Below are 23,187 nucleotides of genomic sequence, written 5' to 3'. Positions count from 1 at the left end.
TACAAACAAAACGGTGTACAGCCCGAAACAGCATATCCTGACGTGCTCAACCTTATACCCAATATTTTAAAATATGCGGAACACACAGAGCCGTAAGAGTGGCTGTTGGAGAAATTTTCATGAAGGAACAAAGATTACAACTAAGTTTTAAAATGCTAGTTTTGTTTTGTCTGGGAGAGGAGGTAAAAGTGGGAGTGAAAATAGGGAGTTTGGTGTAAGGTGGGAAAAGCAAAGGAAACCCGCATGGATGGGCTGAAGGGTGTGATGGGAGAACAGTGAGAAGTACGTTTGGGGAAGCAATTGGAAATAGCGGCTAAGCTTAATCACAATCAAAAGGAATTTGTTGAAGAATTAATGTGTGACTAGGAACAGGGAGGTTATGGGCTTGTCAGCTCGACAGTGGGCACTCAGTTCCACTAACAAATGATGCCCATGTGGACAGACAGAGTGATGGGCAGGCAGATGAATGCGTGGGCTCTACGTGAAACAGGTCCACTTGGTTGTTGACGAAGTACTGTTTTGAAGTTCCATTTTTCCATACTTCCAATAGCTTTTCATTAGCTAAATTTAGCCACATGTAAAATCACTAAGGCAGACTTCCAGGGTTCCCACACGAAAATCAAATGTCGACCAGCTGTGACCTACTTCAACACCATCATCGGAAGTCAGAAGTTGAGCTTTTTTTTTGATGTTTAAAGCCAGTATAATATTTGCTGTATTATTATTCAGTGTATTACTATTTCCTTTGTGATGGAAATTTGGTTTTACCAATTTTCTATTCCATTAAAACACTGCAACATAGAAAATCCCCATGCACATATTTATCCTAATTGTGGAAATATTTTACATAAAAGACTCTAGACATGGGATGAAATTACCAGGTTATTAGAATTTTAAAATCGATAGGTACTCCCCCAAATTGCACTCTTACAAATTCTATGAATTCATAAGCTTTCAAGTGTTACGGAGTTGCCCATTTTGAGAAATCTGTGCTAAAAGGACCCAACAATGCTGACGAGTGATGAGGATGATCAGGAGGCCGGGAAGACAACAGAGTGATTTAGATCTTAGATCACTGTCGGTGTCTCCACTGGTCCAGCTCTTGCATTCGTTCTTGTGCTTTTTCCTTTCACCAAATAAAATAGCCCCTTGACATCACATGAATCCATGCTGTGCTCAATGAGTATTGCTTAGTAAAATGTCTATGACTAGTAATCTTCATCTATGCAATTAAATATTAATTTGTAAAACACTTCAAATGTAAGCAATTAATAATTAGTAAATGAAAAGTACGTAATTCATCAATTAGAAAAAATCACTATTAAAAAGAAGTTATTTGTGTGATAAAAGAGATTGCCATTTTTGTATTTTGTATTGCCATATTTGTATGGCCCATGCCCATAATCTCAGCACTTTGGTAGACCAAGGTGGGAGGACCATCTGAGGTCAGGAGTTCGAGACCAGCCTGACCAACATGGTGAAACTCATTTCTACTACAAATACAAAAAATTAGCCAGGCATGTTGGCATGAGCCTATAATCACAGCTACTTGGGAGACTGAGGCAGGTGAATCGCTTGAACCTGGGAGGCTGAGGTTGCAGTGAGTCAAGATAGTACTGTTGCACTCCAGCCTGGGCAACGAGAGTGAAACTCCGTCTCAAAAATAAATAAATTATTAAATAAAAGCCTTTACCCCAGAATGCTGGGTAAATTGGCCAAAAATGCTAACCTATGCATTTCAATACTACAGAATTCACGTTGGTAGAAATAACCAGATGAAATACTTCTGGTATTTCACCTTCCCAACCCACAGGAGCCAATGTTTTTTTTTGTGAATAACAAAAACAGAATTTACTTCCCTGTCCATAAAAGGTTACCACTTCTGTGTGTTCCCCTGACACAGGTGGTGGCTGGGTGAGAAGGGGGACAGCACTGGGGCAGGAGATGGGGGCTCCAGTATTGTAGGCGAGTTTCCTAAACCTCTGCAACTTTCAGTCCCTAAATGGGATGAGCCACGGGAAGTTTTAGCACAATGCCCAGAACGAAGTAAGGATTTGACACCTGGCACTTCTCTCCACATTGTTCTGTCATCAGCCACCACGTCCTGCACCTCCCAGCCCACTGGGCTCCATCTGTTTCCATCACATGGAGAATGACCCAGAGCCTGGCCTCCAGTCACCCTCCTGGCCTTGCTGCTTCTCACTCTGCCACTGGCTCCTCACAGACCAGCCTGGGTGTCCTCAGACATACCACACACTTCACTGTGGGAGTCACACAGCCCTCACGGTTCCTTCCCCAGGGAGCCACGGGGCTTTCCTCCTCAGGAGGACTCTGCGAGCACCTGGATGAAGGGCCCTCCCGTCCCTCATCCTCTCTTAATTTTTGTTGCAGTTCTCCTTCCTTCCACTCAGTGCAGCACACACTGATTGATCCTCTATCTTCTCCATAAAGACAGGAACAGCACCAGCAGTAGAGAGTAAATATCCAATGATAGAAAAAATAGTCAATGATTTATCATTTCCATTTATCATCAATTAAGAAACCGTATGCTGAAGGTCATGCACCTCCTATGGGACTGCTGCATCCTCAGCCTCCTGAATTTCAGCCCAGCACCTTCCTCCCCAGCACAGCAACAGGTCAGCCCTGACCAGCATTCCTCTCTTATTGCCTTTGTGCAAAGCCAGGACCAGGGCCAGGTGAGGCCTTGGGATTGTCCCTCCCCAACAATCTGCAAAACAATCCTTGACGTCATCAACAAAGCACAGCCTTATGAATTGGTGGTCAGTCCCTCCGAACACCTCTATCACTGTAAAGCTGGCAGCGCCCCTCCACGGTTGGCCTTCCCAGGCACTGCACCTCTAGGTGATGGAGTGTGTCCTTATCTTGAGGCCTGGGTGCTCAGTCTATCCTGCCCAATCAGCGAGCTGTGGAGAAGGGGGGATTCCAGGTTAAGGGGAGACTAGTGGGGCTCCTGCTTTTATGCTGCCCTTTTGGGAAGGCTGTTAAAGAAACAAAGTGCTAAGCAGTGAAAATATGTTTTCATTATTTAAACCAATACATTCCACAGATTGGAATAATAAGAAATGCTACATGCAAGCTAACTGAATCCAACAGCATATCAAAAAGATAATCCACCATGATCAAGTGGGTTTCATACCAGGGATGCAGGGATGGTTTAACATATGCAAGTCAATCAGTGTGATACATCACATAAAAATAAAAACATAAATCATATGATAATCTGAATAGATGCAGAAAAAGTACTTGACAAAATCTAGCATTTCTTCATGATTAAAACCCTTCAGTAAAATCAGCACAGAAGGGACATACCTTAAGGTAATAAAAGCCATCTATGACAAACCCACAGCCAACATTATCCTGAATGGGGCAAGTCGAAAGCATTCTCCCTGAGGACTGGAACAAGACAAAGATGCCACGTTCACCACTTCACTCAACACAGTGCTGTTCACTACAGCATTGGTCATAAGAGCAAGACTGGAAACAGAACAAATGGATACCCAGAGGGCAGTGCTTAAGTAATTTTGGGAAGAGTCATAGGATGCAGTATTTCATAGATCTGAAACAATACAATGGATTTACAGTTGAAATGTGGAATGATAACTAAGGTGCATTGCCCAGTGGCATATGCAGAGGTGCAGAGGACTTTGTATAAACATGATCACGCATCAGCATGCATGCCAGGCGCATGTTTCTATTTGCATGTAGATTGTAGGGATGACATGCAAACAAAAATGTTGACTTGGTGTTTGGAAGTTCAGAGTGGAAGGGAAACTTCCTTGCTAACCTTTTATGATATTTAGAGTTATTTCTAACCATGAATATGTAATACATTTAGAAACCTTAGCTAATAAGAAAAGCCTCTGTTCCTGGCCTCCTGCTGGCACACGTCAGGTGGACATGGGGCTGTCACGCTAATGTGTGCAAACTCAGAAAACTCCAAGAATGGGAGTCTGCGTTTTTCATCAAATAACTGTTAATAGAAACAGTATGATAATTATTGCTCATTGATACACTATGCATATTCTACTAGATGATAATAAATTTCTGACATTTGAACTATACTTACACATGGACATTGAAATGTATGGATGAAATATTGTGGCTGATACAGGCAATGGTTTTACTGGCATTTTACAAACTGATCGTCATTCCTCATGGCATGGGTCCGTGTGACATTAAGTAGCTTGTTATGTTTGGGAAAGGCAGTGATGACCAAAAGAATGACTTCAACTATTAAAGTACCATGGAGATTTCAACAATGTTTGAATATTTACATATTTCATTGTGCTCCCAGGTTTTTTCTCACCCTAATAGCTGTCACCCATATCATGCGGGTCCCATTAATACAGATACCTCCGAATGCACCCCTCTTCCGTTATATCCAGCCAATTGCTGGTTACCTTGGGCCTACAACGCGGGGAGGGCAGGGGCTGCTTGCCACCTCCTCATCTACAGTAAGAGTCAATGAGCAGTTAAGTAGACACTGAAAACCATTTATCCTGCTGGAGTGATAAATGGTTTCTTTCCATAGGGTGATAAAATGCATCTTTTCCAAACTATTTATATGACTCAAGGTCCATCTCAATTTCAGATGTGGTTAGCCTGAATTCCTGATTCTCACCAAGGTGTGTAATGTTGTCCAAGGCCCAGTGCAGAGGAACACAGGTGTTGCCGTCAGACTGCCAGGGTCCGATCCCGCCTCCATCACTCACCCCGGGAGCTCCCTTTAAGCCAGGAGTCAACAGCGAGGATGGAAACATGAGTGCTTTTTAAAGTCCTAAAAGTTCAGAGGATGACCGTGAATTTCTCCTGCACCCCTGGGCACACACCAGGAGAACTGTGTCTCCAGGTTCAAGTAAGTGCCTGTGAGGGAGTTGTGTCCCTCAGATTCTGTTCGCCACAGGTGCCACTTGATGCAACCCCAAACCTCTTCTGCACAATCCCAAGCAGTGCTGACCAGTCCAACCCAAAGGCTGTGATGTTTGGCAGAGGCAGAAAAGGCCAGGTGTTCTGGGAAAGATCACCTTCAAATCACACAGCACCCTCCCAGCCCACAGAGACAGTTCTTACATTATGGCAAGAAACCTGGAAAACACCAAATCCAGTTTGACACATATTTCCTTTTTCTTTTTGATTTCATGCCCCCTCCCTCAACCTCCCAAGCAGCACGGATACCCCGAAGGCCCTGGGAACTCTCTCCCATTGGATCTTACCTGGAAAGTAGTTACCTACCTGCAAAATCCTCGTCGTCAGATACGCTCTCCACAATCAAATCTTTAGAAACACAAACACCAGGATAAGTCATTAGAGAGAGGCCCACCCACTCCTCCCACCCCAGTTGAAGCCCCGGTGCTTCACACAGGATCCCCTGGTGTTTCCTCTGATTGTCCCACAGACATCCCTCCAGCCTCTCTGGACATTGTTTTATACTTGCAAAATCATCTGCTCTCACCAGACCCCCAGATCCTTCTTCCCAAAAGGAGCCAAGAATCAGGTTTCTATACCCCTACAGACAGCGTTTTTCCCTCAGGAAGTGGGTTATTTCAGGGTACGTACCGTTTTCCAGTATAAATGGCTCCTGCAATTATAGAAAACAGGAGGGTGAAATGATGCCATGCATGTCACATAGATCTGATATTCTCTCAAAAACTTGAAAAATTAGAAGGGATATAGTGATTGAGTCAAAGGTTGAACTCCCCCCAAACTAGCACGGAGGACACCTGTGGAAAAGACAAGATCTTTTCCCACAGAATTTATCTTTAAAGTGTATTTACATTGACAGTTTCACAACTCTTAATCCACGGGGGAAACCTGCTGTGGAGGTAAACACCTCTGCATTGCGGTGGGTCGTGGATGCCGCCATCTACCACGCCCCTGTGTGCCTGGCATGGGTTGGTGAGAGGCTGCCAATCAATAGCACCACACCAAGGGAATTGCAGATGTCATAAATAATGCACATTGGCAGATGTTCATGTCTACATCTGATTGGAAAGAACCAGGAAAGTATCATTTCTGTTCAAGATAAAAGTGTCTTACCTTGGCAGCGTCTTTTTTACAGATGTCTTGTACAGCATGCTGATTAGTATCGTGTACAGCGGCCTCATTAGTGATCTCATATAGGGCGTCCTCATTACAGATGTTTCGTACAGTGTCAGCGATGTCACGCACAGCGTCCTTGTTAGCAGTGTCCTGTACAGGGTCCCCATAGGGAGCTAGGAGAACAGAGAGTAAAGGTCAGTGCCCTGGTGGTTGAGACTGTGAATCACCCAGGGAGCTTGCTTGGTGTGGTGCATGGAGGTGGCTGATCACAGCATGGGCCGAGCTGATGCTGGGCCATCCTCCCGGGTGGACCTGTGCTAGAGAAGTTAAGGGACATGACTCAGAACGCTTTCTGCAGTGGGAATCAGCTTCCAGGTTCAGATATGCTTTATCCAGTGAAGTGGGGAAATACAAAAAAATACAAACACAAATTCCTGAAAAGCCCTCCATGAGTGCAAGTGTGATTTTTTTTGTTAACCACTTTACATTCAGCATGCATTCACACATACAAAATATTCTTACAAGAAATCAGAAATCTTAATTTTTGTCAGTTATGTTAAATCTAACTTAGCTGTGAACATATTCTATCTCATTTACTCTGTGGTCTCCAGAAAATCTAACACATAGTAAGTAGACCAAAATGTTTATTAAATGAAAACACAGAGCAGGGGCAGGGGGGCTGGTAGGCAGACCGGGTTGCACCTGATTACCTGGATGATAATAAACTGCACAAAACCTCGGTCAGATTAATACTGAAACTGCCTTTTGCTTGGGCTGTTTTCCCTTGCGGAAGAAGGATGACCAAGAGGATGAACAGGGAAGAAATGAGAAACAGAGGTCTTTGCTTAGGAGCTAAAGGCCACCTTCTGTAACACAAAATAGTCTACAAGTGGCCTTGATCTCTGCCGTGATTCAGTGACAGAGTTCCCTCATGTCGTCTACCCACGTTGAAGTCCAGCGACACTGTGACTGTCTTCTTTACAACTTGCAAGACATGCTGCTTCTGCATTTGCCTGTTGTATGAGATTTACACTTGTTTTAAACCCACATTTTGTTTCAGTTGGGCTGGTGGCCATACACTGCACTAGCCAGTCAATAGTGAGATGGCTCCTCATGGAGGCGGCTTGGCTTGAGGCTGAGGGTCTTTAACCCACATGCACAAGAGAGTTGCCACGAGGGGACGGAAGCCAGGCTAATAACTACTGTACAGAGTTCCCATCTGTCCCTCCTCACCATTTTCAGCTGGCAGGGTTTGAGCATTTTAGGGCTTGGGAAGATATTATTACTAAATCTACTAAAATACATCACCCATCCTTATAGGCTTTGGCCAGTTGCTGAGCAAATTAACTTCACAACTGAAGTGGGCTGCACTGGCCTGTGTGGTCCCCCACTCCTCTTAGAATCTGTGAGTGTGGGGCCTACTGGAGGGTGGGAGGTGGGAGGAGCGGGAGCATCAGGACAAATAGCTGATATTAGGCTTAATATATGGGTGATGAAATCTGTACAACAAACTCTCAACACACGTTTATGTATGTGGCAAACCTGCACTCCCTGCACATGTACCCCGAACTTTAAATAAAAGTTAAAACAAAAACAAAAAACACAGGCTCTGTGAGCTGACCCAAACCCCCGGGGATCTTTGTGCTTGTGACACACTGATAACTACGCTGGTCGGTGGGGAGATGTGCCCTGGGTTGTGTGACCACAGAGGCCACTTTATGGTGATGGGCAGTGTTTGGGACCTCTTAGGCTCTGTGCTTTAGGATTTATACACGAATGCTGGACTCCCTGCGCGGTGGGGAACACCCCATGACTAAGTGCATGTCAGCGTCAGCACTGGCCCACACTCCTGGGTTTATGTTTTCACTTTCTCATTCACGAACTCGGGAGCTGGGGCCACTCCCTTGGCCCTTCAGGTTCTCCACCTGAGCAGTGGGGATAAGAAGCCAGACCCAGGAATGGCTCTGGTGAGGGTGGAGGAGTCACTGTACAGAGAGAGTAGAGGGGGATGGATTTTATTGTTGGAAGTGGACACTGGTGATTGAGTTGTATAAATGGGAAATCTCTCCTGAGAACACACACAGCCTCACCTGTACAAACACACACACACACACACACACACCCACACACACTCACACACCCCCCGCCCCACATGATGCAGCCTCACACAAGACACCACCAATCCTCAAGCACCCAACTCAGTACCACCCAAAAGGCAGCACAGCTGCTTCCTCAAAAATTGGCGATAACTTTTTCCCTGGGGAACTCGGGTTTTTTAAAAACACTTCCACTCTGCTCATTCCTATCCCAATCCCAGGCTCAGGGTGGCTCTTCACATTGAAACCTGCAAGGATGCCACACCTTTCTTTGCATCCAGATTGTTTTCTTTGCAAGTAATTCCAGAATACTTACTAGAGTCACACCTCAGAGGGACCACCTGCACCACCTGCAATACAGAAACAAGACTTCATGAGGGGTACGTCGTGTTGTGGATTGTTTGCACAAGGCTCTGTTTCTCTCAGTGAATACTGAAAACAAGGTCAGAAAGTGTGGTCAACTTCAAGACCCCCCAAACAAGGGTAGGATACACACTAGAAAAGATATCAGCTTCTGGATGGTGGATCCCTCAGGTCCACGTAGCTTGGCAAGTGCAAAATACTGAATCCAAGGAGAAGACATTGCTTCCAAGGACAAGGACCCCAAGGATACAGTCTACAACCTGAAGCCATCATAGGTAAATGCAATTTTGGATTACGTATCAGTTGCTAAGAGTCGCTTCTTCTGTCCCCTCAGAACACTGCATTTAATATCTGTAACGGACATTGTCGTTTTTTTCACATGTAAAGTCAGTTGAACAAGAAAGACGCCAAGAAAGGAACATTTCTATTTCAGGGAAAGGAAAGCAACCTTACCCTCGTATTGACCGGCCTCTCTCCATCTCCTCTGTCCTTGAGAGCTGGAGACTCCTCAGAGGCTAGGAGGACACAGAGCAATGGTTAGTCACAGATGCTTTGGTTCATGAGTTATTCAGGGAGCTCTGCTTAATGTGGACAACACGACAGTGTGTGCAGATGTGTTTCATTAAAAGCACAGCTTGAGCTGCTGCTAAAAAATCTTCCCTCATGGAAAGACAGGAAGAGCGAGGAGCTGAGGAGCGAGAAACAGAGTCCCTGGCATTTTGCTGATGGCAACTTAAGGCAACGGGAATGAGTCAGTCTACAAATGGTACTGAAGCACACGCTATAATCTGATGAGAGTCCCACTGCTCACACTGTGAGGTTTGAAACCCAGCTAAATGGTTTTCTAAATCCTGTAAAATAGTATTAGCTTATAGGATTTATGTCCCAAGACCATTTTTACCTCTGTGGATCCACACTGGCTGTCACTGCAGTTATTATGTTTTAGCATTTTGCACTTGAATAAAAGCAAAGTTTAGTAGACAGATTGGATTATTCTAGGCAAAACAGTCTACTGTATTTATTCACTAACCCTTTGTTGTAACTGCTGATGGAAGAATTGGAAATACTGAAGTTATATCCTTTAAAATTAATTAAAGCATAATTATTAATCACACAATATTTTTCCATCCAGACCTCCTTTTCTTCGTCATACATGCATATTAATTGAGTATGGAGAATATCTGTGCTTGTTCAGGCCAGCCAACATTGGACTGTTTATTTCAAGAGAGGAGACATGGGTTGAATGCTGGTATGTCTTAACTCTGCAGCACAAACAGTTGCAACAAGTGTGGTGAACTAATCACCAAACAGCCCTTTGCTGCCTTATCTGTCACTGTGGTTATGTGTAGCTTGCAGGATTTGATTACGCCTGTTCTGTGGTGATAATACTTTCAACTATTCCTAAAATATTGCTTCAGTCTTATCTGTTTGGGGCCAACTGCTGAGGATTTCATACAAATTAATGAATTTTGTGCATCTAAAGTTCTACAAAAGGGGGAAATATTTGCAAATCACTTATCTTGTGAGACTAAAATGTAGAACATATTTTAAACCTCCCAAAAATCTAAAACAACAAACTAAATAAAAATCAGAGAACTCTTTTTTTTTTCTTTTTTCCTTTTTTTTTTTTTTTTTGAGACAGTCTTGCTCTGTCGCCCAGGCTGGAGTGCGTGGTACGATTTTGGCTCACTGCAAGCTCCGCCTCCCAGGTTCACGCCATTCTCCTGCCTCAGCCTCCTGAGTAGCTCTGACTACAGGTGCCCGCCACCACACCTGGCTAATTTTTTTTGTACTTTTAGTAGAGATGGGGTTTCACCGTGTTAGCCAGGATGGTCTCGATCTCCTGACCTCGTGATCTGCCCGGCTCGGCCTCCCAAAGTGCTGGGATTACAGGCGTGAGCCACCGCACCTGGCCCCAGACAACTCTTTAAAAATTGGCAAAAGACTTGAACATATAGTTCCCTAAAGAATATACACCCACGGATAATGGCATAGGAAAAGCTGCTCAGCATCAGTAGTCATTAGAGAAATGCAATTGAAAAACACAAGTAGACACCAATATACTAGGATGATTTAAAGGAAAGTAAGTGTGGACAAGGATGTAAAGAAATTGTAACCCTGATACATTAGCTGGTAGAAATGGATAAAGATGCAGCCACTGTGAAAAACAGTCTGCAATGGCTCAGAAGGTTAAATATATAACTCCCTTTAGACCCAGGAATTCGACTCAAGTATATACCCCAAAGAATAGAGAACAGAAATCAAACAAATATTTGTACACTAATGTTTACAGCATCACTTCTCACAGGAGCCAAAAGGTGGAAATAATCCAACTATCAATGAACAAATGAATGTAATAAAAGCAAGGTGGTCTACATGCAATGGTATATCATCCATCTGTAAAAAAGGAACACAATTTTGATAGATGATACAACATGGGTGGACAGTGAAAATATTGTGCTTAGTGAAATAAGCCAGACACAAAAGGAATATATTGTCTAATTGTACTTATATGAAGTGCCTAGAATAATCAAATTCATACAAGAGAAGGTGGGATAGGAATTACCATGAGCTGGAAACAGGGAGAAGGCGATATATTGCTTACTGTGGACAAGGTTTTGTAAGAAATCATCAAAATCGTGGGTGTAGATAGTGGTGTTCGTTATGCAACACTGTGAATATTTTTAATGCCACTGCATGCACACTTTGGTTAAAAGGTTCAAATGATAAATATTGTGTTATGTATATTTTCCCACAGCAGAAAACACACACAGCCAAGCCCAGATGCCAGTCTTGCTAGCAGCCTTCCTTTACCTTCGAGACTGGGCCAAGGCTCACAGTACTTTGGAATCTCGTGCTCGTAACAGTCTGCATTGGAAGAGAAATGGAGAGAGGAGAAAACTTGAGAATCCACACTACTCTGCAGGGCCAAGAACTCTGTCTCCCGTGCACTGCTGATCCATCTCAGTATTTCCTATGACCACTTCCTTTTTCAACTGAAGACTCTGCACCTGAAGGGGTTCCCAGGTTTTTCACCTTGGCCCTTGTCAGGACTGATCCTCTCGGCTACTGTCCATTTCACCTCCATTCATGTCCATGCCACATCAGGCTGTGTTGTCCAGATGGAATGAATCCACCCCAAATGTCCCTTTCTGGAGGAAGCCACCATGATGCTGTACCTCCAACACGTCCACACACACCGAGGCACCTCGCTCACGCAAGGTGTGTGTCCTCCTACCAAGTTTCATGCTGTAAACCCAGGTAACTTTTGAAACCCAAGTTTTGTTGATTCCCCTACTTCAGGTGCTCCATAGATGCTCGTTTGTCTACAGAACCCTGACCCAGGCAGTTAAATAGTCCAAAGTGACCGGCAGAATTTTTCTGTTAATTCTGACTTTGTGTTGTGAGAACATGTGTTTTTTCCCCCTTAAAATTTCTGTGTTACTGATAAAAGTATGTAACTGATAATGCTTTTTTCAGCTATGTTGCCAAGCACATTTATATAAAAACAGACTCTTAGATTGTTTTGAGAATTTGATAAAGATGACAGCAACAATGATAATCTTGTTTTACACTAATCTTTATGTGTTGCTTTCATCATTTCTTACATGTTGAGGCCTACCATACACTGTGCAATGAAATTAGTGCTATGAATCATGGTCGAAATATAAATTGGCAAAGCTAATTTAAAAAATAGTTCTGTTTCTTAAAAAACTTAGGCCAAGCATGGTGGCTCATGCCTATAATCCTAGCACTATGAGAGAAAGAGGTGGGTGGATCACCTGAGGCTAAGAATTTGAGATTAGCTTGGCCAACACAGTAAAACCCTGTCTCTAATGAAAATACAAAAATTATCCTGGCATGGTGGCGTGTGCCTGTTGCCCCAGCAACTCAGAACAATGAGGCATGAGAACTGCTTCAACCCGGAAGGTGGAGGTTACAGTGAGCCAAGATTGTGCCACTGCACTCTACTCTGGGTCTCAAAAAATGTATATATTGACCAAAATATCATTATGCATTACATGACTACATATGAATGCTCAAAGCTGCATTACTCATCATAGAAAAAAACAATAATTAAATGTCCATTAACTGATAAATGAATAAACACTATCTGTATGAATAAACACAGCAGACTATGAAGGAAAACACACGACCAGCACGTGCTAAAGCGTCAACTAACTTCAAACATAGTATGCTAAATGAAGGAAGTCAGATTCCAAATATATATATATATGTCCGTTTCTATTAAGGAAGCGGGAAATTTATGGAGATGGAATATCATAGCAGCAATGCTCAGGGCTGGAGATGGGAGTGGGGATTAACTGCCAGTGGGCAAGAACTTGGGTGAGGGAGACATTTTTAAATTAGATCGTGGTGATGGGTGCACACAGTATCAATGTAATAAAACATCAAATTGTATACATTTTAAGTGGGCAAACTTTATGATGGGTTCATGCCCAATATAGGTGTTAAAAATAAATGTTATGAAAATTCTTGTCCAGTTTTTAACAAGCCAAAAGATATGCTGCTAAAGCAGCATTAATTCAAATGGTTGTCATAGATCACTTAAAGTTTATAAGATAGTTGTCCTGTAAATATATGGTGAATATTATCCATGAATTTCCTCAATCTATTGTAATAATCACATTGTTTCTCCATTAACCTCTTGAGGTAGCTACTTTACTGCATCTTCAATGTTAATACACCATTTCATATTTTGAGATTAACTTGCATTAGTCAGAATTTACAGTATTTTAAAATATCACAGGATTTAATTTACCTTATCTGGTTTTGGTTTCAAGACTATGCTAGCCATTTCATTTAATTGTTCATGTAGGGTATTCTAATTCATGGAAAAGCATTACATCTTCCTTGATTTTTTTTTTTAAGAAACTACTTCTAGGGATTTATATGAGGTACAGTCCATGGAGAATTGTTTTAATTCTTCATTCATGTCTTCAATGGGTATACGGTTGGTCATATTGCTCATATTTTTCTGCTTGGATTTCAATAGGAAACTTGTGGAAGATCCTGAAGGGTGGCATCTTTGAGGGAGCCTGAGACACAGCGAGACAAGCTAAGGAGGGCAGTGCCACAGCAGAACTGCTATTGATGCCCCCTCACCTAGATTCCAGAAGAGACATCCAGCTATAGACACTGAGGTGCAGGAAAACAGTGGAGCACCCAGCACCCATCAGAGAAAGCAGTGCCCAGGAACATGGAGGCACTGATGGTGGCAAGGGGAAAAGACAGCTGCCATGAGGCTGTTCTCATGAGGGTCTCAGGCTGCAGAGACACCCACATTGGCTGACGGGTACTGGTTTTCATAAGGGTGTGGCTCAGCCAGGCCACCAACAAGCAGTTAACAAACAGTAGTAATACGACACTTCCAAAGACCTTACTTGAGTAACACAGTGATCCTCACAAATTTCCAATCACGACGGTCGCACAGTTCCTTCTGTTTTAGGACACAGAGCCTGCCCGTGTCTGTCCTGTCTGTTGACCACGGGTCAGAGGTACCGGCTGCACTGGGGAGTAAGAATGTCACCTTCTCAACTTTGGGAAAACTCCCTGCTAGAACTGAGAATGGCCCTTTCTAAGCAGAAGGCAAGCTCAGACTAAAGGAGGAGGCAGGCCAGGCGCAGTGGCTCAAGCCTGTAATCCCAGCACTTTGGGAGGCCGAGACGGGCGGATCACGAGGTCAGGAGATCGAGACCATCCTGGCTAACACGGTGAAACCCCGTCTCTACTAAAAAGTACAAAAAACTAGCCGGGCGAGGTGGTGGGCGCCTGTAGTCCCAGTTACTCGGGAGGCTGAGGCAGGAGAATGGCGTAAACCCGGGACGCAGAGCTTGCAGTGAGCTGAGATCTGGCCACTGCACTCCAGCCTGGGTGACAGAGCGAGACTCCGTCTCAAAAAAAAAAAAAAAAAAGGAGGAGGCCGACCACATCCGGTTGGCAGATTACCAAACATTCATTCAAGGAGAGCCCACATCCTGGGCCATCTTGGGTGGTGGCAAGATGAGAGATCACTGCTTTTGCAACACATACCTGACAACAAAAAATCAACTGTAAAAGCCAGAAAAATCCCCAAATATTTGCAAATTAGCATTGCACTTTTAAGTAACTCACGGGTTAAAGAAGAAGTCTCAATAGAAAGTTAAAAATACCTTTAACTACCTTAAATGAAAATGTGACTTGACAAGATTTCTAGATGTAACAAACGCAGTCCGTAGAGGGAAATTTATAGCATTGGATGCAATATATTAAAAATCACAAGATCTAAAATCAGTAATATCATGTTTCAAGTAGGAAACTGTAGAAAATAAAGGAATGCAATGTAAAGCAAGTAGAACACGTAATAAACAACAATTGCAGAAGTCAATAAAATTAAAACGCTGAAATCATCAGAAAATCATTAAAACCAAAAGCTGGTTCTTTGACATGCTCATTACAATGAAGGAACTTCTATGCAAGCTAACCAAGCCTGGTAACAAAAATGACCAATTTCAGAAATAATAGAGGAGCCATCTCGACTGAACGAACCATTGAGCACTAAAAGGATAATCAGGGAGTATCATGAACAATTCTATGACCACAGTTTGATAACCTCAGTGAAATGTGTCAGGTCCTTGAAAAACACTCTTCCCAAGGTCACACTAGAATCCTAGATAATTTGAATAAGCTTGTGTCTATTAAATAAGTTGAATTCACATTAAGAGCATTCCGAAAAGGAAAGCACCAGACTAGGATGGTTTCTCTCATGAAATCTACCAAATTCTTTAAGAGGTAAATAAAGACAGAAATCCATTTAATGCAGTATTATTTGGTGATTTAATATGCATTTTATGCCATTAAGGCATAAAAAAGACAAGAAGGAAGCCTAAATATATATCAATTTAGTGAAATACATTTATCTGAAAAACCTACATATGATTCCAACTATATGACATTCTGGAAAAGGCAAAACTGAAGCCACAGTGAAAATATTTTTTTTTTTGGGGGGGGGGGATGGCGTCTCGCTCTGTCGCCCAGGCTGGAGAGCAGTGGTGCAATCTCCACTCACTGCAAGCTCCGCCTCCTGGGTTTACGCCATTCTCCTGCCTCAGCCTCCGGAGTAGCTGGGACTACAGGCGCCCCCCACCTTGCCTGGCTAGTTTTTTGTATTTTTTTAGTAGAGACAGGGCTTCACCGTGTTAGCCAGAATGGTCTCGATCTCCTGACCTCGTGATCCGCCCACCTTGCCTCCCAAAGTGCTGGAATTACAGGCTTGAGCCACCGCACCCAGCCCACAGTGAAAATATTAATAGTTGTCAAGGTTTCTGGAGAAAGAGGACAGAGATTAATGAGCGAAAGAGCGGGGAACGAGGGGTCGCCCATTTTTAGGGAGATGAACATATTCTTTATGAGACATAATGTTAGCCAGGATGGTTTCGATCTCCTGACCTCGTGATCCGAACATAATGTTACCAATTTTCAAACGTCATATTAAATGGGTAACAAAGAATGAATGTTATGTAAATGATAGACTCCAGATAATATGTCAATATTTTCTCATTACTTTTAGCAAATGTACCACATTAATGTAAGATGTTAATAATAGATGAAATTAGGAAGTGAGGGTGACGGGACAGAAGGATATGGGAACTTTGTGTATTATATGCTCAATTTTTTTTTGTTTGAGATGGAGTTTTGCTCTTGCTGTCCAGGGTGGAGTACAATGGTGTGATCATGGCCTGCTGCAACCTCTGCCTCCCAGGTTCAAGCAGTTCTCCTGCCTAAGCCGCCTGAGTAGCTGCGATTACAGGCGCCTGCCACCACACCCGGTTAATTTTTTGTATTTTTAGTAGAGAAGGGGTTTCACCATGTTGGCCAGACTGGTCTCCAACTCCCGACCTCTGGTGATCTGCCCGCCTTGGCCTCCTAAAGTGTTGGGATTATAAGCATGAACCACCATGCCCAGCCATATGCTCAATTTTTATGTCAATTTAAAACTCTCTAGTTAAAGAAATATATTAATTTTAAAATAATAAATTTTTATTTATTATAAATAATAAAAATTTATTTATTATCTTTCAGGGAGATCTATGCTAATGTTTAACAATCAGGTAAGTTCTAGACATTAGCTTGAAACATTGTCCATCATTAAACATGAACCAAAATTGACTTTTAAGTATATATTTACTTTTGTAGTTGTGGCAATACTTACTAAGCAAATTAGAATTCTGACACATTAAAAAATACGGGTTAATCTTTTCACAGATTCCTCTTACATAGAGGACACTGAATACTCCCCACAATGGTGATTATTGAATCAACTTAATGAATGAACTTCCACAGTACCTTCTTGTGGGTGTACCTTCTTCCTTCCCCAGAAGCCATGATGCCTCCAACGTTGGGTGGTGTACAGGCTGTATCTTCTCAAAATTTCTATCAGAGAAGATGCTGGTTAATGCATTTACAATAGAGAGGACTGTTGCAATCTTGCTGACAGAAGACCAGAGGGAAAATAGTGATAATCTGTTCTAAGTTTAATTTTATGATCCTGCTCTTTAAAGGCTTTCAAGCAGAGCCCGCTGAATCAAAGTTGGGTTTCAGGAAGACCACAGAGTTCACTGAGCACTCAACACCCCTCTCAGACAGACCACAGGCGGTGAAGACTGACTCCATATCATACAGAAACAACTTAGATCTTTCTTCTCAGAAGCCCAAGTCTTCAGAGGAACCCCCGATTCTTACACAACTGTCATCCAGGTCTCAGGCAAAAGCCCCCAGTATTTTATAAAATTTGAGCTATCACAGCTGTACTAACTTTTATGTTATTACAAAGCTTTGCCCTCTTTTATGTGAGTTTCTCCAAGGAAAAACATGTGTTTACCCAGCACAACTCTAGTTAATGAGAAATAGAAGGAACTACTGGAAGAAAGCATGGAAAGAACACACAAGGTAAAATTTGACTTAAAATGACCAGTCTCATTCACTAACCTCACCATAGTCTTATGGGTTCACTGGACCTGTCCAATCCTTTGCTCTGTTCCCTCCATCACCTTCCTAATTGTCCTCCACCACTCATGTAATAGAAACATTGCACAAGGGAGCTAATCACCTCTTCTATCCCCCACTTCAGGCTCACCCATAAGTTTACAGTAAAAGCCTTTTCAAATGACTGCTTGAACTGCTGCTACGGCTCGTATCATCAGTTGAATGGGAACTCTCATGTGACTTTACAAATCCTTTATTGAGACATATGATTCAATACTGGAACAGTATTCTAGTATAGTAAATCATTGATTTTACATTATGAAGATCATCAGTTATTGAAAATGTGTAAATAATGAAGCCCAGCCTTACTGCTCAATGCTGTGTGTGTAAATCCACTGAGCGTGCTGACCCCCATGCCTGCACCCACCTGCTAACACAGGGAGGGTCCATCCAGAAGGAAGGCACAGCTCCAGCACTGACACTCTCCCACCAGCTTCACAAGAGAGTTGCCACAAGGACGACAGACACCCGGATAACCATCAAGTGGTAATTTGAGTACTTAATGATCATGATCCCTAAAGTGTGTAGCTCAGAGGGCTTGTGGTGATAACTCCATCCAAGACTCTAAAGCATCTCCCCAGTTCTTATTGGACTTGAGCCATGTCTTGAGGAGACCCAGCCATGACATGCAGGCACCACACTGTCCTACTTAGTGACTCCCTTAGTGTTTCAGAACCTGTGATTTCATCAGAAATATGGGCTTTCTATGTCGGTTTCACACTAAGGACTACGTGAAACCTGCAGGGAGATGCCTACATAGCTACCTGGATTCTGAGATCACTGAGGCTCTCTTATGTGAGGGATGGCGTTTGGGATCTCTGCAGGCTTGGGTAATTCCAGGCATAGAGGGTGCTGGAGCTCCCTTGCATGGTGAATAGTGATCCCTTCACTGGCTGGTAAGTAGAGGCTGTAGTTCAGGCCTTCAACACTGGGACCATATGAGTAAACATCTTGGCTCCTCACTTCGTAGCAAGTGAGCAGGGGCACATTTACTTCTGTGACTTAGTTTCTCCATCTGGTATGGGGGTTCAATAAACAAGCTAACAACATATGTCCATGAGGAGGTTTGAACTAATGTAAGTAAAGTATGTGGTCTGATTTGTTAAATTAAGAAAAATGGCACTGAGAGTTGTGCTGGGTAAACACATTTTTTTCCTGGGGGAAACACACACAGACACACGTTCACAAGCGAATCATGCAGACTTGCACATAGACCACCCCCACCCCGCACTAATACACACTCCCACACAACCTAATCTGAACACGTTCCCAGGAACTATACATAGATAAAAGGAGTTTGTCACCTGGAAAACCAGTTTCTCTTACTACACCCCACATCCTCATTCCCCCCGGGTCTTGGATCATGGAGGCTCTCCAGGCAAAAGCCAGCAGTTAGGCTCCACATTTCCTATAGAATCTTTCTCTAACAGCCAGTGAGTGATTCCAGAATACGTACCATTGATTGTGCTCGAAGAAGTCACCTGTAATTAGAGAAGGAAACACTCTGAGAATGAGGCCATGCTATGGATGGTTCGCACAGGTCTTCTGTTCACTTGGAAACTGAGTAATGAAGGTGGGAAAGAATGTCCAAGTCAAAAGCCTCAACTCTAGAGTAGAGTTCCCTTAAGAAAGCACAGGGGCTTTTCCTGAAGAATGCTTCTGTCTAGATAATTTTTGGGTGGCAATGACAGAATTCTTATCTAAAGTGGAAAACTTGTTCCTGAAGAAAATATCCCTTAACACACCCTGTACTGTCTGACACTGCCAACTGTGGTCGTCCTCTGGAATCAGGCGTCAGTTGGTAAGATACACCTCCTCCATTCCCAAGGAAATATTATCTAACATCTATAATGTACCGGTTAATTTTCCCATAGCTGATATCAACTGAAATATAAAGGAACCAAGAAAACAACATTTACATCTTAGGCAAAGACAAGCTACTTTACCGTAGTGGTAGAGCAGGGCTCCCTTTTCACATGCTTTTTGGAAGGCTTCTTCGAGTCACCTAGGGGATGTGGAAGGACATGCATGGCTGTCAGTTCACTGGCGGTGCTATTCATGAATGACTAAGGGACTAGAACTTAGGGGTGTGCCTGGTTAACAAGCACAGATTGAGCTTCTCCTGGACCATCTTCTTCATGGACCAAGGAAGACAAAAAAGAGCAGGAAGGAAATGGGAGTAGAGCCCTTGCCTTTCCAGGTAATAGCAAATGAAAGCAACGTGAAATAATCAAACTCCAAATGAACAAATACTAAAATACACGCTAGGATTCAACCACAGCGTCCTGTCACTTCTTCAGACCCTTTAAAAGCCCAGCAGGATGGCCACTACCTTCTTGACATCTACCAAGTCCCTTTCAACCTCCACAGACCCACATACACTGCTACTGCATTTATCATGGAGGGTATAGTGTTCTGATCTTATGTGTGAATTTTTTAAAAACTAGATTTAATTCCATGCACTAGCATTAATTATATTTATTTTCTTTGTTAAAAAAATAATCGGCCAGGTATGGTGGCTCACACCTGTAATCCCAGTACTTTGGGAGGTCAAGGCGGGTGGATCATTTGAGATCAAGAGTTCAAGACCAGCCTGAACAACATAATGAAACTGTGTCTCTATTAAAAAAAAAAAATTAGGCATGGTGATGTGTGCCTGTCATCTCAGCTACTCGGGAGGCTGAGGCAGGAGAATCCCTCAAACCTGGAGGTGGAGGTTGCAGTGACCTGAGATCGTGCCATTGCACTCCAGCCTGGGCAACAGAGTGAGACTCCATCTCAGGGAAAAAAAAAAAAAAGGTCAGGTGCAGTGGCTCACGCCTGTAATCCCAGCACTTTGGGAAGCCAAGGCAGGCGGATCATGAGGCCAGAAGATCAAGACCATCCTGGCTAACACAGTGAAATCTCATCTCTACTAAAAACACAAAAAATTAGCCGGGCATGGTGGCATGCGCCTGTTGTTCCAGCTGCTTCAGAGGCTGAGGCAGGAGAATCGCTTGAACCCAGGAAGCAGCGGTTGCGGTGAGCCAACATCATGCCAGTGTACTCCAGCCTGGGCGACAGAGCAAGACTTTGTTTTTAAAAAAAAAAAAAAAGGCCCACCCTCCCCTAAAAATAATCAATTATTAAAGGTTAGAAAATACTGAAATACTTATATTTTAAAATAACCACTATTAGCCTTCCTTTGCCTTGTGTTTGCAGTCATCATGTGAGGGGCTGCCTATGTTCAGTCCAGGCAACCCACAGGGAAAGAGGGCATAGCAGGGAGATGGCCCCTGGTGAGCACTGAGGCTCTTCAAACCAGCTGCCAAGGGAGTTGCTACCAGGGTGATACATGAGGCTAATGATTACGTGGTATTTTGTGTTCTTACTTGTCTCGTCCCCAGGTTGTGTAGCTCACAGACTTTTTTAACATTTCTACAGGGGTCATTTGAAGTTCATAATGCCATCAAATATCAATAAAGGGTCTTCCCATTATGTATTGGCTTTGGTTTATGTGCTGAGGAGCGGCCAAGCACTGAAAGAATGTGACCGGTTGTCCCAAGTGTTGTCCTCCAACTCAAAATCCGCAACCAGTTCAAAAGCATTTGGGCTTTTATGTGCCTTTCACATAAAGACTATGACACAGCTAAGCTATTCATGTACTAATACTTGCCCTGAGCTATGTGACCACGGACACCACCCTATAATGTGGATAGTGTGTAGAACTCTGCAGGCTCAGATCATTCCACACATACATGCAGATGTGGGAACTCCCTTGCACAGTGACTCATGATCCCACGGCTGAGTGCTGAGGACAGGTCGGTACTTCAGAGCCTCAGCACTTGGGTTCCCATCTTGGGGCTCATAAGCTTGGGCACGTTCATCTCTTTTTCTGCCCAGTGAAAGGTGATAGTAAATCAATCATGCCATATGTCTGTGGTGATGGCTGAATGATTCGATGTAGATAAATTGTACAGTGTAAGTGCTCATGAGGCTTAACTATCAGTGAAATGTCTTGCTTTAGATTTCACAGCTCAGAGCTCAAGAGGCTCATTCAAACCCAGGATTCTGAACTCCCAAGCCATTGGTTCTGTGACATACACCTGCTTGGCCTAAAACCAACCACTTTTATCATAATTCAGACCCAGTTTTGAAATAATTAGATAAAGTTGTCAAAAGTGCTGTGTGTGTCTGAGCGCACACTCAGTGTCCTCCACACAAAGGACACCACTGTCTGCCACAATGGCCCAGTGGCCTGGCTGGCACAGACGGTGGCAGAGCAAAGGGCAAGAGATCCCTAATTCCGTCACCATGGCAATAGGGCATCACAAACTCTCCAGGGTGAAGGCACAATCCACCTTGTGAGGTCCAACTGCTGCCATGCAGACACTTGTGCTTTTACATGCACAGGAAGGTCACTGAAGATAAGTGTTTTACATCCATGGTCAATAGATGACCATGAAATGAACACCAGTGTACTGGGTGGAGCAGTTTATCTATTCAGTCTTCTGCACTAAAACCTGTGAAACGATATCATCTTGCCTTATTTACTAACACATACAAGTGCCTCTAAACTTAGACACTTTCCAAGTCACAGAACTGATGAGCACTGAGCTCCTGCACAGAGGTCTGGATGACGGCTCGGGAGAACCAGGGCACACAGTCCATCCAAACAGCATTAACAAGTCAGCAGGTTTCCAAAGCGCTCTCCGTGCAAACTCACACAATCATCCCTTTAATTTTTATCTTCAGGTATACGTACATATCTACTTGTTTCTGAGTATAAATAAAACTGTATGTTCTTAGTCTCTACCAATTGATTCTGTTTATCTTTCTGTGTTGACTATAATTTCCAATTCTATGATTTTGGGTAACTCCCAAAGCATAAAAATAAGTGTGTGTTTTATTTCACATACAGACAATACACGTTCTTATTACTTTTTAAAATTAATATGTGAATGGACATGACTTACTACAAATTTATTAAATGAAATACACATTTCACAACAAAAGAAGAGAGGAGGGAAAAACATGTTAAAAACAAAGATAGGTATATTTTATTGTGTGAAAAGCCTCAAACCCATCTGTACTACTGTGGCTTTGCTCCAAACTTTTTGAAAGTAATGATTTCATAGGTTCTTAATTAGGTTAAAAACTACATTAAAATAGACTTTGACATATTCTCCTCAAGGGAATAACTTAATTTGGGTCAGGGAACATTGAAGGGTGTAGGATGTAAAAGGAAATGATACATTATTTTTTAAATGAAGAAAAAGTTCAAAGGCACCCTGCTTAAGAATCAAATATATAAAGTGAGGAATAAAACATAACCACAAAACGTATTTATAACTCCATATGGAAAATACAGAGGATAATTTTTTAAATAACGTATTTGAAAGTATTAACTAGTAATTTGAAAAGACAGCATTTGGCCTATTTGACAGGCCAGTATGAACATACCTTGAAAGCAGGAAAACCGGTTCCCCATAAGGAAAGTCAAAATCAGGAAAAACGAAAGCACAAAAGTTCAATCTGCTCTGACCTTTGGAAAACTCAGCACAGACAGTGGCACTTACGACCAAGGGCAAGAGATCCCTAATCCCACCACCATGGTGATAGGGCATCATAAACGTTCCAGGGT

The 23,187-nt window shown here is 42.9% G+C and overlaps 1 protein-coding gene across 2 annotated transcripts in view; it reads right to left on the bottom strand.

The window, feature by feature from the left end:
* LOC126929518 (uncharacterized) overlaps positions 1–23,187 on the bottom strand; it is a 60,841-nt gene that overhangs the window by 3,394 nt on the left and 34,260 nt on the right. The window contains exons 6-15 of one of the 2 annotated variants that reach the window (XM_050745953.1): positions 19,511–19,569; positions 19,021–19,045; positions 16,866–16,952; positions 11,334–11,387; positions 8,973–9,034; positions 8,473–8,506; positions 6,058–6,233; positions 5,578–5,599; positions 5,255–5,295; positions 4,643–4,753 (exon numbers count right to left, since the gene is read on the bottom strand). In XM_050745953.1, the coding sequence (XP_050601910.1) occupies positions 4,748–4,753; positions 5,255–5,295; positions 5,578–5,599; positions 6,058–6,233; positions 8,473–8,506; positions 8,973–9,034; positions 11,334–11,387; positions 16,866–16,952; positions 19,021–19,045; positions 19,511–19,569 (566 nt within the window). In that variant the 3' untranslated portion in view covers positions 4,643–4,747. Of the gene's footprint in view, positions 1–3,330; positions 3,358–4,642; positions 4,754–5,254; positions 5,296–5,577; positions 5,600–6,057; positions 6,234–8,472; positions 8,507–8,972; positions 9,035–11,333; positions 11,388–16,865; positions 16,953–19,020; positions 19,046–19,510; positions 19,570–23,187 lie in introns of those variants that run through there. The other variant, XM_050745952.1, reaches the window with a different exon arrangement.

Source organism: Macaca thibetana, chromosome 10 (assembly GCF_024542745.1).
Source record: "Macaca thibetana thibetana isolate TM-01 chromosome 10, ASM2454274v1, whole genome shotgun sequence".
Classification (NCBI taxonomy): Eukaryota; Metazoa; Chordata; class Mammalia; order Primates; family Cercopithecidae; genus Macaca; species Macaca thibetana.
The sequence above is the reverse complement of the archived record's forward strand: the minus strand, read 5'-3'. Positions and strand labels throughout refer to the sequence as shown.